The 18973-nt window shown below is 39.6% G+C and overlaps 2 protein-coding genes across 2 annotated transcripts in view; both read left to right on the top strand.

Moving 5' to 3' along the window:
- LOC124280109 (mitofusin-2-like) overlaps window positions 1-18973 on the top strand; it is a 357012-nt gene that overhangs the window by 36370 nt on the left and 301669 nt on the right. The window lies entirely within an intron of this gene.
- LOC124280112 (mitofusin-2-like) overlaps window positions 4332-18973 on the top strand; it is a 115739-nt gene continuing 101097 nt past the window's right edge. Inside the window, exons 1-3 of the mRNA XM_046716003.1 lie at window positions 4332-4530; window positions 5539-5668; window positions 15995-16157. Of these exons, the coding sequence (XP_046571959.1) occupies window positions 4332-4530; window positions 5539-5668; window positions 15995-16157 (492 nt within the window). The remainder of the gene's footprint in view (window positions 4531-5538; window positions 5669-15994; window positions 16158-18973) is intronic.

Below are 18973 nucleotides of genomic sequence, written 5' to 3'. Positions count from 1 at the left end.
TCACATTATGTAATTACACAGACAGGCAGGTGATACTTGTACACATGACATGTTATGATGTCTGTTGATTGCAAAATGTTATACACAAGAAAGGAGCATGTTTTTACAAAACCTAACATCTATATATATACACACAAATGAGACGTGAGGCATCTGCAAATGAACCAGCCGTTACACTTGAGTGCACACCCACCCGCTCTGACTTGGTCCGGTATCCCGGCTGCTTCGTACAAAATATTGCACTTTTGATTTGCGATTGTACGCTTATAATTTTGTTTATATCTTTTTTTCATAATCAGCAATGTATATTATATGTCATGAATAAGTGATAATTGTGTTTTAATTATGTTTGATTTTTGGTTGCATGTGACCTTTAAGGCGTAAAAGGATCACCAGACCATGTTAATTAGCAAGACAATGGTACGGGTGGGTGGGGATTGTGGGGAGGAGATGACCAAGAAAAACACGAGTGGATTGATTGCTCATTATTATATTACCTTTTTAAAGAATGGCAGACATCATGCAATTTGTTGTCATGTGTGCGATCTTGGATGACCAATGAGATTATACACCAATGTCAAGAAAACTGATTCGATGTAGCCCTTTCTCGCATATTAGACTGTTAAAAGACACTTGACATGGAACAGGATTCTTTGTCAGATGCAGATCAATGGGATATTGTTCCTTTATGTGGAGGTAGTGTCCCATTATTGACAGCGTCTTGGTCACTGATTCGCGAAGTTTCGCTCTCAAACCTGGGATAACTAGCTGCACCAATTAAGGGTAGTTATGTACTAGTAAATGCAATCACCCGAGAGAAGTACAGAACAAGTAACATTCTTGAACACTAATATCACAATCAACTGAGGGAAAAGGATGCGAGAAGCAGCATTATCCGTTGAGATGTATGAATGCAATATTTACAAAAAAAGTTACGTCATGAGCAGGATGGGAGAAGTAGCTTTACCAATTACTTGCAAAGTATATATGCCCACATATACATCACATTTCCTTATCATATTTCATCATGGCTGAGAAAGGTACAAAGTTAGATGGTAGGAGACCAGGTGGAGAATTGTTGCTGGATGGATAAAGGTATCTGAGACGAACTGCCAACAGGAATGGTACCATTATATGGAGATGTCAGTGCCTGAAAACAGCCTCAGTCACTACAACAGCAGATGGGACTGTTGTCAGAAGAGGGGACAAACAGCATACGCATCCAGACCAAAGCTCTATTGGCTCCTATATCCTTACCAGTAATGTAAAAAAACGGGCACGAGAAGAGCTGACAAGGGTACCAAAGTTCATTGTCAACATTTGGATAACTGGCTAGATAAATTACAGAAGTGAGAAATTTCACTGTCAAATTTGAGGCTGTCAAAATCGGGACTAAACGTATGTGGATATTGATGGATACATTACTCGAACAAGGTAATAACCTGACATTGTTGCAGACTTTAGTCTGTTTTTTTTCTAATATTTGCATTTTGTTTTTATTCATTTGTGGTAGCATTCAACAGAATAATTAGTTTTCGCCGTGTAGCGTAATGGGACAGACAACATACACTAGGTCATACCTAGGGCGTGTGGGAAATATGATTCATGTTGGCATTCTATAATATGTCTAGCTATTACAGTTATAAATACGCTATAAGTAAAAGTAGATCGTATGCTTTTTATTAAGTTTCAAAATGCATACAAATATGGCAATAAAATAATTAGGATTATAAGACAAAATATAAAGACATACATTGACTTCCTTATTTTTCAGTCATGATGTTTTACCACTGGCAGATGATTAAACTTCAAACTGTTTTCATTTGTTATAATAAAAATGAAGATGGAAATATTATCAAGTAAAAAAGATTTCATTTTGTTGATCAATCTATACCTATACGATCAATTGCGCATGCGGGTGGCGCAGCAAAGGTCACGAACCCACTGAAAATACTGGGATATCATCCGGGTGCTCAGGGGAGAAAAACAATATCAAAAGCAACAACCAGTGCGCGGAACTTCCTCTGGATCAGTGTCCTATTAAATGTGTTCATCATATGATTGTTGTAATCATGTTTTTACACCGTCGACTTCCGTGTGCGATGTGTTCACTTCCATCAACCACCAGCTTATAATAACACGTCACATGAGATTAGCCAAGTGCTAAAACAACACACAAACTTCAAAGCCTACCCCTTGTCAACGTCCTTGGCCTTATAAAAATTGAAAGGTCGGCTTCCTGAGTCGACATCTCAAACTATTTTCGTGTAAGTGGTAATAATTCCTGAGTATTAGAGAACAGATTGGCTTGTTTGGAATTTAATGCTTTTCATAAACTAGAATCTCATAAACTATTTGTCTCTGGAATCATCTGTGATATGAACTTATGTAGTGATTTCTCTAGAAATTATTTAACGTTATCTAAAATTAAACATTTAGTCACCCTTTATTGTATATGACCAAATTAATAGTTACACTATGAAGATTTTAAGAAGGAATTCATTTAGGTTCTTTTTGCCTCAGTCCGCCCGGGTGTGGACAATATAACCAATTATCTATACTACCCATCAAAAGTTTAGACTCACTAGTGTAAATGTAGCTACTTACTTGTCCACTGTTCTAAACTAGCTTTTTGCAAAATATTCCATACTGTTTAAAGGTACTGTTTAGTTATGAACTGGTGTATTGTAAAACATATTCGTAACATTGAAAAGATTATTGTCATGAGTTCAGTAAATGATTAAAATCTGTGAAAATTGGCTAATTCTTAACAAAACTTTACACCAAAACGAATCTGTTCACATGCACGTCATTTGCTCATGCCTTTCGCAATTTGAAGCATCATCCTTGTGCAATTCATCTGCATAAGGTTTTCAGTTGGTTCCCCCAAGTTGGTGGAGAAATTCATCTTCGATGTAACCACATACATATACATAACATATAGTGAGTGCTTTCAGTGAGTCTAAACTTTTGATGGGTAGTATATTATCAAGTTCATGATATTTCGTGAATACACCAACTGCATAACACCGTCTCTGACCACAAACCCAAATGGGTTGTTCTCTATTTGCCTACAGTCTTAAAACAACAGTCTTGACTGTTGATTTCGCAATGATAAACCAACCAAACGGTCCATCCCTTGTGACAGGTGTTAATTAGGGGGTACCATTAAAGAATGTATTCTACTACAATAAACCTATTATTCCCTGGCAAGGGTTCAGTTTTATGACATGTAATAAACCCTGTCTAGTTAGTCAGTGGGTCCGGTAAACTTTTATTTAATCAATGATGTAACGTAGGTCTATGTAATTTATGTTTATGCAAACCGTGACAGGTCAAAACTATTTGCGCTTCTGTGGATAATAAGTAAAACATACACTTAAAACGGTATTTTGGAAAAGCTAGCCATATCTGGGCAAATATGACAGTCAATATCAATTTTTAACACCTAGAACAACAAGGATGCAGACGAGTGAAGTTATACCAGGGATAATCTACAACGTCTTATAGTCTCCCTGGTTATACTAAATATAGAACTGGTTCCTAGTTGATCCCATAGGAGGACGAATACACTCCTAGGAGGACGAATACACAGTCTATACACTCACGGGGATCCTTGGGAAAAGGAGAAACTGGAAGAAGTAGTGGTAAAATCCTTCCTAAATTTCCAAAAATGTCCAAGCCTTGGAAACATCATGTTTCCAATTTTGGAATTTTTTGGAAATATGATATTTCCAAATTGGAAATTTTTGGAAATCACCATTTTTTTCTTGTGTTATCACAGATGTAAACATACAACTAGCATCTAATCATAAAACAATGTATCTACAGAACCAGACAATATAAAAATGCGCTCAAAATGTTTATCGACATTGTAAACACAAAATTAAACAAAAAAGTTTACCCGCGTTTTACTGTTTGCATTCACTGACAGCAATGAAGTGTCATCAGCCGGTCGTTTTGGCTGGTTCCCATAGTAACATCTGGAACTGCTCATTTGTGAGGTCATTCTGACTTTACGTCACATTATGATTAGAATGACGCCACCACTGCTGACGACTTAACAATACAATTGTGTGCGATAATTGTACGTATCAACACGCAGCGAATAGACTTGTAATTTCCGGGATTTGAATACCATTCGATCATGTTTTTCACCAATCCGATTAAAGAACACAGTGACTTTTGGTTTACAATTTTATTTAAACACTAGTTTAGTTTATGACAGTGCCATAAAGGTTGTCCTTTCTTTTACAGGCTGAAACCTGACGAACCATTTAAATATTTGTAGACCACAGTACAACTGTGTCAAGGGTGTCCGGAGAGTAGAAATGTCTCGAGTAGTACGTGGAATGGAAGTAGTCTATCAGCGGGTGCCGGGGGACATTGGGGGGAGTGCTAGGAACATGGGAAATGGTGGGCACAACCAGCGCTCACATTTACAGTTATTTGGTCAAGCCAAGGAACAGATCGATGACATCTTCAAAGAAATTGGACAATTTGTTCAAGAGACAGACACGTTAGTTGATGGTGAGTGAGTAACAAACAATCTTTATGAAAATCAATACTCTAATGAATATGATTTATTAAGTTTTAAAATACACATGTTATTCTTACTTATGTCAAGACCAGTATGTCTATGTAATATTGACATCCAGGTCCATTTGACATAATTAAGGGTGAAACTATATCTGAAACTCGAAGGCAGGGCGTTACTAAGCTTTTGATGTGATCATGATTATACGCGAGAGGTGGACGTAATTAGTGTTTCAAAATACATTTTTCTAAAAGATGTAAAGAAAGAATTACCCTTAATCTAAATGATAAAAGATTTGCCCAACAAATCAGATGTTTGAAATGATGCTGGCATCTCTGTTACTTTTTGTGAATGACTGGGGATTTGAATACATGACACGTTTTATGGATAACAACTTCTTTTCTATTCTTTACACGACGTTTCAGAGCCTTTGTGAATTAATCCAATCTAATTGGCTTCGTAATTATATTGTTATCTTTGTACATTCTCCCTCAATGCAGTGTGTTTCATGTTTTTATCTGTATATATTCACTCTCTTACTGACTTGGCATTCATCTGATGAAGGAGCAAGAATTAGCTCTGAAACGTCGTGCAAAGAATAAAAAAGAAGTTGTTATCCATAAAACGTGTCATGTATTCATGTTCATCCAACTTCCAAATGCCTTTCAAAAACTTGATTGGGCATTGTTTAGAGGGCTAAAATAGTCTCATCTGAAATGGCAGATTTTTAATTGATTTGTCATTGGTCTTTTTAAATTTTTGGAATAGAAAGACATGTTTCATGATGTATAATCTTCTGTATTGTCGCTTTTCTTGTAGTAACTTAGTAACAGTGTTACTTTCAATTGACAGTTACTGTACACCTTGTATGCCTAGTAGTGTAGTACACAGCCTACTAATTTTACATCTAATTTTGATCTACCTTCATCTACTTGACACTGGAAAATAGTTTACGTGAAGCATGGTTTAAATATGATATACTAAGAACATGACATCTTCAGAGATCGGAACCACTTTTCAAGAGATTCTGCCAGCAGATGTTAGTGCAAAGGTCAAGGGCTATAAGGAGAAAGTTCAAGACATCCGAGAAGTCATTCAGAGGAAAGGCATGAAGGTTGTAGTTTTTGGAAGGTGAGTGTTGTTCCCTCTGAAGTACTGTGTATCCAATGAAGCACCTGTGTTAATAGTTTTAAAGTGATTTGTTGTGTCACAGGGAAGTAGTTGTTTTCTACTCTTCTTTTAATAAATATAACAGTTAGGGGCCGCTGTAGCCTAGTGGTTAAAGCCTTTGCTCGTCACGCTGAAGACCCAGGTTCGATTCACCTGATGAGTACAATATGTGGAAGCCCATTTCTGGCGTCCCCTCCCGTGATATTGCTGTAATATTGCTAAAATGGGCATAAACTAAACTCACTCACCCACTCATATAAAAGTTAAAACAAGACTGTGATTATTTTCTTGAGATAAGACGACATAAGGATTGAAATGAGTGAATATTGTTTATATTGTCGGTTATATTTGACAAACAACTACATTAAATCAATGTGTAAATTGGGACAGATCAAAGGAGAAAACTCCTTAATTCAGAGTCAACATGGTTCATAATAATAATAATAATAATAATAGTCCAGTTATATTGCGCGTTTATCCATGCACAGTGCATGCTCAAAGCGCTGACATATTACCCCTGGTCAACGAGTACAGAACACTCCCTGTGGAGAATACAACCGGTCGCCTGTCAGGCGCTCAATGTTCAAATTCAGACTACCATCGTATCATACCAGATACCCAATTGTACTTCTGTGTGGACAAAGGAAAGTTTGAACAAACTCACTTGCCTAAGGTGAGACCACATGCGTCACATGTGCTTCGTTGTGGGGCAGGACTGTAGTCCTAGAAACTTTCAGGAGTCAAGCTGCCAAACACGGTCATCATCCAAGGACTGTCCGCGACCAACGTTGCCTAACTTCAACTGATTGTGACCTGAGCTCTACGCACAGCACCACACACCGCCACCGTTGTGCCATCATGTGCCATCACCGACTTTTGGTTTGTCTAAAAACAAACCCCAACTTTCATCTTTCAGTCATATTATTTTTAGCATGTCATGTGTATGGACTTATATTTCTGAGCTGATTTAGGGCTTCCGACCTCTCTCACTTGCCCCGGCCACTTCATCAGTGGTGATGTTAAGCTAACATAGTGTAGTGACTAAGGGTGAAAATAGGTACTTGACGGACTAAAGCATGAAACTTTGCAGAGTGCTGGGCATTATCATGATAAAACATATTTTTTGGGGGGTGCCCGATTTTTTGGGGCCAATTCTCCGAAAATCCATGATGGCGTCCACGATGGCCGCAAAAAATAAAACATTTCCAGTTCTAACACTACGTGACTTTTCCCCGCTGGATTAAAGCAGAAAATATTTCACAGTGTTAGGGAACATCATGATAAAACATAGTTTTGGGGTGTGCCCGATTTTTGGGGCCTATTTTCCAAATAATCCAAGATGGCCACAAAAAATCAAAGCGTGCTGAAGTCCACCCAGACTTTAAAACCGACTATAAAACACATGAACCGACTATAATAAAAATCTTCATTTGTTGCAATATGTGAGATATATTGGCAGTTCAAAGGGTTATTTCTAATACTTTCAAGAAATCCAACAAACAACATTTATGTTACATGTGTTATATTTGGGATTACACTTTCTTTGTAAAGTACATATTCTAGTCCTTTTTGGGGTTGAGTCCCATCCGGAATTCGAACCCACACCCTCAGAGTCAGGCACCTAATCGCCAGCACACAAAGTCAGCCGCCTAACCTATTCAGCTACCGCGACTTCCACAAAAATGGAAGTCGGACAACTGGTAGTCCAGACTACGGACTTTGTGTACCCCTCTGATAAGTGTTAATTGGCACGGCTCTCACGACCAAAAGCTATGAAATACACAATGCCAGTTTAGAAAGTGGTCAAATGTAACATGTGTTATATTTGGGATTACACTTTCTTTGTAAAGTACATATTCTAGTCCTTTTTTGGGTTGAGTCCCATCCGGAATTCGAACCCACACCCTCAGAGTCAGGCACCTAATCGCCAGCACACAAAGTCAGCCGCCTAACCTATTCAGCTACCGCGACTTCCACAAAAATGGAAGTCGGACAACTGGTAGTCCAGACTACGGACTTTGTGTACCCCTCTGATAAGTGTTAATTGGCACGGCTCTCACGACCAAAAGCTATGAAATACACAATGCCAGTTTAGAAAGTGGTCAAATGTAACATGTGTTATATTTGGGATTACACTTTCTTTGTAAAGTACAGATTCTAGTACTTTTGGGGGGTTGAGTCCCATCCGGGATTCGAACCCACACCCTCAGAGTCAGGCACCTAATCGCCAGCACACAAAGTCAGACGCCTAGACCGCTCAGCCACCGCGGCTTCCACAAAAATGGAAGTCGGACAACTGGTAGTATAGACTACAGATTTTGTGTACCCCTCTGATAAGTGTTAATTGGCACGGCTCCCACGGCCGAAAGCTATGAAATACACAATGCCAGTTTAGAAAGTGGTCAAATGTAACATGTGTTATATTTGGGATTACACTTTCTTTGTAAAGTACAGATTCTAGTACTTTTGGGGGGTTGAGTCCCATCCGGGATTCGAACCCACACCCTCAGAGTCAGGCACCTAATCGCCAGCACACAAAGTCAGACGCCTAGACCGCTCAGCCACCGCGGCTTCCACAAAAATGGAAGTCGGACAACTGGTAGTATAGACTACAGACTTTGTGTACCCCTCTGATAAGTGTTAATTGGCACGGCTCCCACGGCCGAAAGCTATGAAATACACAATGCCAGTTTAGAAAGTGGTCAAATGTAACATGTGTTATATTTGGGATTACACTTTCTTTGTAAAGTACATTTATGTTTAGTAGTAAAAGATAAAATTTATCTTCAAAATAATGTAAACGCTACAGTGTTGATTAGTCACGTGACATCATGTTGTCAAACATCGATCTCTGTGCTTCTGAAGTCCCCCTTAACAGTTCCCATTGCAGTTACAGAGCGATGTGTAAAGAAGATGAAAAATATACAAATGCACTTCTTTTAACATAGAAGTTGAGACTTGCAGTCACCTTTGCTAAGGTCTCGAGAACTTCGTGAAGCTTCTGGCAGTGTCATCCACTCCAGTTTCTGTCTGGAAAGTAGTTGAGTTGAGTTGAGTTTGGCTTTACGTCACATCGGCATTATTCCAGCCATATAGTGACGAGAACAAGTTTGCATTAATAAACACTGTAAGTACATATATTCATTACATTGTCGTTTAAAACAGAAAAAAGGCATAGCACTAAATTTGAAGGCAGGCAATTTGTTAGTCATATTACACGGTTACAATTCATGATACAGATCAATTTCCCTCAGGAAGTTCACTATCAGATGAGCGCTCACGCGGGAGAACAGACCTATCAGATTTGTTGCATCATAATGTGAGTCCCTTGCAGATGATAAGTCCACGTAATCAAGCAGAATATGCTTGATGGTGCCACACATGGGGGTCCATCCCCATCCGTTTTCAGCAGATAGTCATGAGTAAACCGACTGTGGCCAATACGACACCGTCGTAAAATTATTCACTCAGTTGTCAAACATTTATGTAATTATTTACAGAAATAAAGAAGTTGTGATTATCAAAACACATTCTCTGTTGGACCGGCGGCGTCAACCCAATGTGCGTTGACGTCGCGCATACAACACAAATAATAAAATTGTTGTGGTTTAATGGTCGTGAGTGTGGCGGTTCTTGGAGGGGCCCTGATAGGTAAAGATATACGTCCGCTGAGAAGCAGGAATGTATTTATATGTCAAAATAGTCCCCATCACTGATGAGTGGAGGGAAAATAAGATCCAACTGAAAAGTAGGACCCCTAAATTTAGAACATTGTTATAATATGTTTAAGCCTCCAAGAATCCCGCCACACCAATAACATTTTTATTCAGGAGCATTTACAGTGGGACTGAAATGATTTAAATAAGAATTTACATGGCAAAATATATAACAAGGCAAGCTAGGGTGGGAAGGGCGGGGATTTTACCGAATGGTGTTGATGGCACGATAAGATCGGCGCGAATGACATTCAGAAAGTGACGTAATCGGTACGCGTTGAATACATGACGTCACTGGTAACTCAGTGACGTAACTATGGCGGCCGACAACAGAATGCGGAAGTAAACACGAGAACGCAGAAGCAAATGCGAAGGATGCAAGAGAATGGTTTTGATAACCGCATTAAGTGTCAATCACTAAATGTAATTATCAAAACACATTCTCTGTTGGACAGGCGGCGTCAACCCAATGTGCGTTGACGTCGCGCATACAACACAAATATGTAATTTTCTAAATAAAATTGATATTTTTATACTAATCCTGACTCATGCTTAATTGCTTGTCTTCTTCCTCTGGGGAACATAGTGGAACACTTGTATCTCTTTATTGAAGCTCCCTTCTATAAAACGTACGTAAAAAAACTAATCACTACTCAACAAGAGTTATCCCTCCTTCCTGTTTTGGTGGGAACTGGCGCCACCGTTCCCCCACATGCTTCACTCTCTCCTGAATATGAGCCCGACACTTGAATTTACAAGGAAATCCAAAGTGTCTAGTTGGGAGGCTGGGAGGGCTTACCTCATGAGTCAAAAATATCAATTTTATTCAGAAAATTACATATTTTTCCTTATACTGACTCATGCTTAATTGCTTTTAGAATCCGACGGAAAAGGTGGTGGGAAAAGCACTTTAGGATTTATTTAGTGAATTTTACGTCAATATATACCTCCCTACGGGAACTTCATCATGGCACTGTATAACTGCTAAACTCTGCTGCTGTATAGCAATCGTGTTCTTTCAGCTTCCTTTAGATGGGGGGACCACAATTGTTAACTTTGGGTCCTACTTTTGTTAACATTACAATGTGGATTTAGCGACTCCATGTGGAGAAGCGACCCTTGCTGTACGAGTAAACCTACAAGTACTGGGTTTATCACTTATGCTAGTCTAGAGACGTGCCTTGAGACTTAAGCAGAACTCTGCTGAGTGTAGGCTTGATAAGTCATGTGATAAGAAAACGAGACTACGTCTCATCTTCTGTGGGGAACTGTCAACTGTTGTGCAACAACCAGTGGGCCGAAATGGTGAATACCTGAGACGTCCTCGGTGGCGATATCTCTCAAGTAGTTGTTTGCAAACACCATGTCTGATTTCCAGAAACAGCCTTCCATGATCGTGGTAAGCGAGCAATTCCCATGTAGAGCGAGTGTTGACGCCAGCGCTCTAATTTCGTGTGGGTTGGAGGCTCTTGGAGGATCGAGTCCTGCTGCTTTGTAGGCCCGTAGTATGACAGTCCTTATCCAGATAGATATCGTAGTGCGGGAGACTTCCGTCAGTGTCGCTGTTGATATCGGGGCGATAATGCTGGGACATGGAATTGTCTGTCCGGTTGACCTGGCATTTGATTCTTGGCGATAAAATCCCATCGCAGTCCCATGTGCACTGTGTTTTCATTTTCATCGAAACACGTTCTCTCGTAATCTAGAGCATGAATTTCCGACATCCTGTCTGCTTTTGCTAGGGCTAGCAGGAACAGCGTTTTCTATGTCAAGAATTCGAAGGATGTCGTCTCTAGTGGTTTGTAGGTCCCATGCCGGAGCTTGAAATCTCTTGTTTTTGGTCCTCCAATTTATAAGAGCGTAACAAGGCCAGTAACTCTGGTACTTTCGTTAGCTTGGCACCCGTCCTCATAGTGATAACTGAGCTCAATGCCGCTAGGTATGTTGAGAGTGTAGACCCTTTTAGTGGCTCTGTTTGCCGTAGGTGACAAAGATAGTCCGCCACTCGAGGATGTGTTGCTTTTCTAGCTGAAAATCCATTTTTAGCAGCGTAGGTCTCAAAGCTGCGCCACTTGTTGTCGTACAAGTTGCGCGTAGAATTGCACTAAGCAAGCGTGACTGCTTTCGCCACTCTGACAGAGTACCCTCTCTTGTTTAAACACGCCTTGATACAGTCCACACGTGTAGTTGAAATGCCCTTGGGCTGCCGTGCGTCTGCTTTGTGTGAGGATGTACTAGTAGATTCGACCGCTCTGGTAGTTGCAGTATTGGTGGTCCGAGTTCTTGTATGAGAATGGGGAACCACATTCTCGCTGGCCAGTAGGGCGCGACCAAAATCAGTTGGAGGTTCCTTGTCTGGCTGATTTTCTGTAACACCCTCGGTAGTAGCGCTGGCGGTGGAAACGCATACGCGTTTAGGCCTTCCTAGGTTATGCTGAGAGCGTCCGTTGCCCACGATCGCCGATCTGGGACTGGAGAGACAAATGTTGTTAGCTGATTGTTGAAGCGTGTGGCGAATAGGTCTATCAACGGAGCTCCTATTTCCTGGATGATCTGTGCGAAGATCTCTGGATGGAGCATCCATTCCGTCGGTGATGGTTGAGTTGGACGGGAGAGTGCGTCTGCTAAGACATTCTTGGCTCCTGGAATGTGACATGCTCTTACGTGGATGTTCAGATCGTCGATTAGGTCGAACAATTGAAAGCATAGATCCAGTAGGTTGAATGATGTGGTTGAGCCTTGCTTGTTTATATAAAACGCCACTGTAGTTTGTCTGTGTGTACCATGAGATGCGCATTCTGTAGAATGGTGCTCCAGTGGAGTAGGGCGTTCATGACTGCTTTCATCTCCAGCATTAATTACAGAGGCATATCTTTAATGAGTGTTGTTGGCAAAATATTTACAACTGTTTTAAACAACAGAATCTCAAACTGGTCAAATCTAAGAAACTTAATTCCTGAATGTCAGGCGGCTGTAAGAAAAGATTTTTTCAACTACTGACCATATCTTTACATTATATGCAATAATACAAAAGTGTCTATCACGTAATAAACACAAACTTTATGTTGCATTTGTTGACTTTAAGAAAGCTTTTGACTCTGTGGATCGTTGTAAATTATGGCACTGCTTACGAAAGTCTGGTTTCGGGAAGAAAATGTATTCTATTTTAAAATCTATGTACTTGAATATTAAATCATGTGTTCGTTGTGGTGATGATTTCACTGATTTTTTCGACTGTCCCATGGGAGTTCGGCAAGGGTGTATTTTAAGCCCTGTATTGTTTTCCTCCTTTATAAGCGAACTGTATTATGATATTTCCAACGAAGGTAAACATGGTGTGCAAATGTTTCCAGACATGACTGAAATTTTTATCCTCCTTTTTGCCGATGATGTAATTTTAGTGTCAGATACTATCGTCGGTCTACAAAACCAACTGAATATTTTGGAACATTATACAAATGAATGGAAATTATTTGTTAATTTTGAAAAAAACAAACATGGTTATCTTTAGAAGAGGTGGGCCTGTCGCCTCTCAAGAAAAATGTTTTTTGAGTTGCAAAAATGTATCTATTGTTAATCAGTATACCTATCTCGGCTATTGTTTTCCTATACCATGAACTTTAAAAAGAGTGTTATAGACCTGAAATCACGTGCTAAGAAGGCTCTCATTAATGTTATGTAAGTTTCCCAGAATTTTGGAATTTTAACCCCGAAAATATATTTTAAATTGTTTGATGCACAAATCCAACCGATTATGCTTTATGGGTCTGAAATTTCGGGATTTCAACGTCACGAATGTCTAGAGAAACTACACCTTTTAGCATGTAAAAGGTTTTTAAATGTAGCGCTTTGTTACGCTTAATAACATCAGATATACAGACAGAACTACCTGGTGTGACACACATGATTCCACCCATACTATGAAATGTGCCATATCCATCCACTATGCGAAAATCTGCATTGTCAAAGACAAATTGCAAGAAGACATTTTTACCAATCTCATGATCCGCAGCTATTGCAGAATGTTAATAGGAAATAACCTCATTATATGACAAACACACTCCCAAGGCTGACATAGCATCCAGCTAAAAGATGCTTAGATCCAATTTGTCGGTAAATATACAGGGCTAAACCATAGAAAGAAATTATATTTCTCTTGTTGCTGAGAGTATTTGGTGCCTTTCTTTGCTTTGTAGCAACATCACCTTTCTTATCTTTGTAATCCTTTCGACAAAAACACTGAGTATTAGGCACATTCATCATGTGATTATAAAAATCAGCAGGAGTGTAATGGTCAGTATCACAAAGCATTGACCTGATGTCCTCCCGTATGATTCTTCTTCAGGGTCCCCCAACTTCTGAGAATACCATGCATCTTGTGGCCTGTATTTTTAATGCAAAATAGCGGTTTCCTTCCACGAATGCCAGAAATGATAACACCATCACCAAAGTGATCTAGCAATTTTGATCTCAGGATTTTTTTCACTACATTCAATCTCACCATCAGCATGAAATTCTCTGTGGGTCACGAGATCCTCTGTTGAATACTGACATTCATCATTTTGTTCCAGAAATTCAAACAAATCATCAAAGGCTCTGCTAAGTTTTTCATCTGCAGGTCTACCCTTCCCTTTGATAGAACGTGGTCTGTTAAAGAATTTCTTATAATCTGTATGGTGATACCATCAAATCAAATTGGTCCATCAAACTAGAAACTTTGTAAAACTGTTACTGCATTTGCTTCAGTGAATGGCCTCCAGAGGCCTTCTCAAATCATTTGGAAGAGATAGCCATGCATTCCAACCAAGTAAGCTACACAGAATGGAAGCTGTTCAACTTAATTGCTGAATGTTCGTGTTAAAATGACCCGTGAAGATCCGGGGTACAATAGGTCTTCAGCAACCCATGTGCTTGCCATAACAAGGCGACTATCTTGTCGTAAGAGGCGACTAACGGGATCGGGTGGTCAGTTTCGCTGACTTGGTTGACAAATGTCATCGGTTCCGTATTGCGCAGATCGATGCTCATGCTGTTGATCACTGGATTGTCTGGTCCAGACTCGATTATTTACAGACCGCCGCCATATAGCTGGAATATTGCTGAGTGCGGCGTAAAACTTAACTCACTCACTCACTCGTGTTAAAATATTCGCTGACAAAAAGTCAAACACTTGATCAAAGCTATGCATCTTAGGACCCCTTAAGTGGAAGATGATACCTGATGAGCAATTATGGAAGAAAAGAGCAAGTGGTAGTTTACCGCCTCAGGGAATCGTTTAAGCCATTCGTGGATTTTTGCGAAATAATTGTTGGTTATGTATCAGTGCTTTTATAATTGTCAATTTTCAATGGAAATGAAATTATAAGTATAGATATTATATTAAAACGTTCAGATAATGTTCAGCTTGCCATGAAAGTATTAACATGTATACTTATCAGTATCTTTGATGAATATTATTGTGATAAGACGCATGCATACTGGTTATTACAAAGCGAGGGGATAGGAGTTGGGGGCAACACAGTTTTCTGGCTGGTATGCAGATAAATGTAATTAAACAGTTTAAATGTTTACATGAAATGTGTTATTAATATGTCTTCCAACTATTTGGTATCATTGGATAGATAAATTATAGGGAAATCAATTTATTCATGTCTGCATAAGACCAATTAAACTTCACGTCAAAAGGTTTCAGGCCAAAATTCAGACCCGGGGTCACAATTTCCTAGAAATCTATTTTTAGAACCAAAGAGGATGTGCACATGAGGCAAGTAATTATTTTCTACTTTTTAAAGTACGAGCACTACAGTCCATTATATCTGTCAAATTGGATGAGATTATATTCACAAATAAAGATTTTATGAGCATTTCTGTTTTTAAAATAGGATTTTCTTTGAAGAAATTTTTTGTGTAGGGTAAGCATGTTTGCACGTGCACTGTGGATTTAGCTCAAGTGGGATTTTAGGGGATTTTTGTATGTTATGCAGGAAGATCCATAAAATATATATGCCAAGTTTCGTTTCTTCGTCATTGTTTTTCGATCCTTGCCAAAAATTGGCTAATTTGACTGGCCTATCGGTGCAGTTGCGCAAACAATGGAAACCGTGGACGTTTTTCGTTTGCATCAAATCAACGAAATCAAACAACATCTCGAAAACGAGCGGGATACACGAATCGGATTGCGAAAAAAAACCCCACAGAGTCGTCAATGCTATCGATGACGTGGACACATATGCATAAGTTTCGGTGGGTCCGGGGTCGACTTATTGCCCATGATCAACTCGACCCCGATCGTGCTTGGCATAGAAATAGCAGCGGGAGCCTTGGGATTGGCGGGAATTGCGCTCAAATGTGTTTCACGTCAATTGTAAAGAAAAGCATTAAAACACAACAGCATTCGCGTTCTGGCTGAATCAAATTGAATACGACTGAGGATCATATCTCAATAGCGATCTCCGATAGTAAGATATCCTCCACCCCTATGGATATGTAACAACTTGAGTGGTGCTGGTTTTCTGTTGCTGTGATACATTTAATGTTCAAACATAAAGTTTGAATGGGTTTTTGTCTGCAGAACTTCAAATGGAAAGAGCACCGTCATCAACGCCATGTTGCGAGACGAGATTATGCCGAGCGAGGTTGGCCATACCACTCACTGCTTCATCCAGGTGGAAGGGTCGGACTCAAGAGAAGCCTGTCTTCTCACTGAGGAATCCGACCAACCCAAGAACCTCGAGGTAACACACTTTACAATTCTCAGCATGGTGGGCCGTAGGGAATACCATTATTACATACAAGGAAGAATTGTGAACAGATGTATTCCTAAAATGTTTTTGTCACTTTGGTTTGTAAATTGCAGGCGTTCATTGATAACAAGGGCAACCTGTACATGGATAGAAATGTGTTTCTACAGAATACCTTAGGTTATATACTCCTCAGGAAATGAATGCAAGAAAGGAATTGATGCAGAGTAATCTTTAGCAGCGAGAGCTTATGCTGTCACCGTATATGTAATTTGTTCTGTACAAAGACTCAGTGATTCATCCTCCTCATGACACATTACCTGTGGGAGGTTCCGGGCCGTTTCACCCCAAGTCGCTTCACCCGGGTTGGGTCATCTAGATTCCGACTGGGTCAATTCATCCCACATTAGGGGTCATTTCACCCCTAATCAAGAGTTGTTTCATCCAACTAATTGGGTACACATGGAGAATGGTATTAATGCTTAAAGCTGTTAATCCTAATTAGGCAATGTTTTTACAACAAACAGGTAAATGCTACTGTCCCTGTGTTGAGATGGCACGTCGGACTTAAGCTTATATCTCTTCTCATCTCATCTCATCTCATCTCATCACGCTTAAAACTTGAATGAACATTTAAATAAGTTGACATGGAGTTTTGTGTCATGGCGACTGCATGTTTGGAGATCTGCCTCAGCTGCAGGAAGAGAGTAAGACCGCGTCAAGATGGACTGCAGTGTGAAACTTATCGCCATCAACACAGAATATGTGGCACAGGTAATACTTAGTCATGACAACTGTTTGATAAGAATGTTAGTAATCCAACACAGCCAATATGAACTGATATAACCAGCAGTTGTCACTGGGGTGACATAATCCCCAGCCGCAAATTATCACATCAAACTTAGAGAGTAATGAAAGTGAAGGTCGTAGGTTAAGATGAAGTTAAATGTCAACAAAAACATGACCAGTCAACCTCTCAGGATATCTTGCTCTGCTCTGTAGCCGTGTTCAAAAACACAATTATTTTTAATACTGACTTTGACCTAGTCATGAATGTCATGGTTTATGAAATATGCAAAAATGGTAAAAGAGAAATTGCCTATCAAAAAACATTCACGAGAAGTCATGAAAGTCTACAAAGAAGAAAATCCAGTGAACCGTGTATCTTGCTGACAATCTTAACATACTGTAATCTTCAAAGTGTCGCTGTGACCTTGAAATTTGTGTGAAGGTCATGAAGCCTGGTGTCAAATATGATGAAGATCCAGTGAACGGTTCTTGAGATATCTTGCTGACAAGCTTAACATTCAGGCTAACATGCTGAAATCTTCAAAGTGTCATCGTGACCTTAAACAGTATGGGAAGGTCACTAAAATTAACTGGACCCTGCGCCTTCCCTACATGAATTTTAGTGTCCAGCATGAAGAAAATCCAGTGAACTGTTCTTGATATATCTTGCTGACAAGAGTAAGACGTTAAAGTCCCCTTGTGACCTTGAAATGAAGGTCAAGGTCACCAAACCTGCCCGGGACCTTTCAGATGATGTGATGAACCTAGGTACCAAGTATGAAAAGAATCCAGGCGATGGTTCTTAAGATATTCCAACTCGTACGTACGTACGGACGGACAGAGCCTAATACTATATCCCCCGCTTCGGCGGGGGATAATCATTCAAACAATCTGAATATGCTGTTTTGACACTATACATAGATTAATAAAATATTGAAACAAAAGCCATCAGAAGATTACAAATTCCCCTGGCCCCCATAAATTTGAAAGAACAAATGAACTGACAGTTACTTTAGGTCCAACTTGATTTTTTGGACTAAGTCCAAATCGCTTCCATGGAAACCAAGAAAAATAAAAATGACAAAAACTTGCACATAGCATAAGGCTTCACTTTAGGTTCTTTGATATATCTAATAAGCCTTGCAGAAAGATATTGAATGGTTTCCGAGTTGTGCTCGGGAAACGAAGCTCACCCCTCTCTTTTGAGACTATCAGAAACATTTCCATGGAAACCAAGAAAATTAAAAATGCCAAAAATCTGCAAATAGCAAAAGGCACCACTTGGGATCTACCTCACATATTTGCCAAGTTTCGCTGAAAGATATTAAGAAGTTTTCGAGTTGTGTATACGGGAGTGATGACTTCCCCACAATTCTCAAAACAATCAACCCTGGTGATGATCCACCTTCGTCAAGAAGAAACTTCGCGAGGGCTGATTGGTCATTATATGAGGCTCTGTGTGTTGAACACTGTAAACATAACGTATTTGCGAACAGCGAAGATCTTTACAATTGTTTTCTGATATCCTCAATGGCATTGCTGAACAAACGATACCCAAATCCTCTGCAATTCCACATACAGTCAAATCCCGATGAGTCGAATCTCTGGGGACCAAGTAATAAATTCGACTTATCGATGTATTCGAGACATAGGTATGTCTATGAGGGTAGAAAAAAAATGATGACAACTATAACAGGGAATGGTCGGGACCGACAGGTACTTCGAGTTATGCATAATATTCGAGACACCGGCATTCGACTCATCGGGATTTGACTGTATTTGTAAACCATGGTCTAATAATGACTGTAAACAGGCCAGATAGTACAGGAAGAAAGCGGAAAAATATTTTCGCAAACATCCTACTGTCCATACATTTGATAAAGTTAAAATTTTAAATGCCAAGGCACTTTTAAACAGAATAAGTGTTAGTCTTGGAGGAACTATGTTTCCAAAATAAATTCTGTACAAAGTACACCTATGTCAAAGGTGTGGAATATGATATAAAAGAATTAAGGGCAAAG

This window comes from Haliotis rubra, unplaced genomic scaffold (assembly GCF_003918875.1).
Source record: "Haliotis rubra isolate DU_JTF1 unplaced genomic scaffold, ASM391887v1 Scf260, whole genome shotgun sequence".
In the NCBI taxonomy this organism is placed as follows: Eukaryota; Metazoa; Mollusca; class Gastropoda; order Lepetellida; family Haliotidae; genus Haliotis; species Haliotis rubra.
This window is presented reverse-complemented; position numbering and strand designations above follow the sequence as displayed.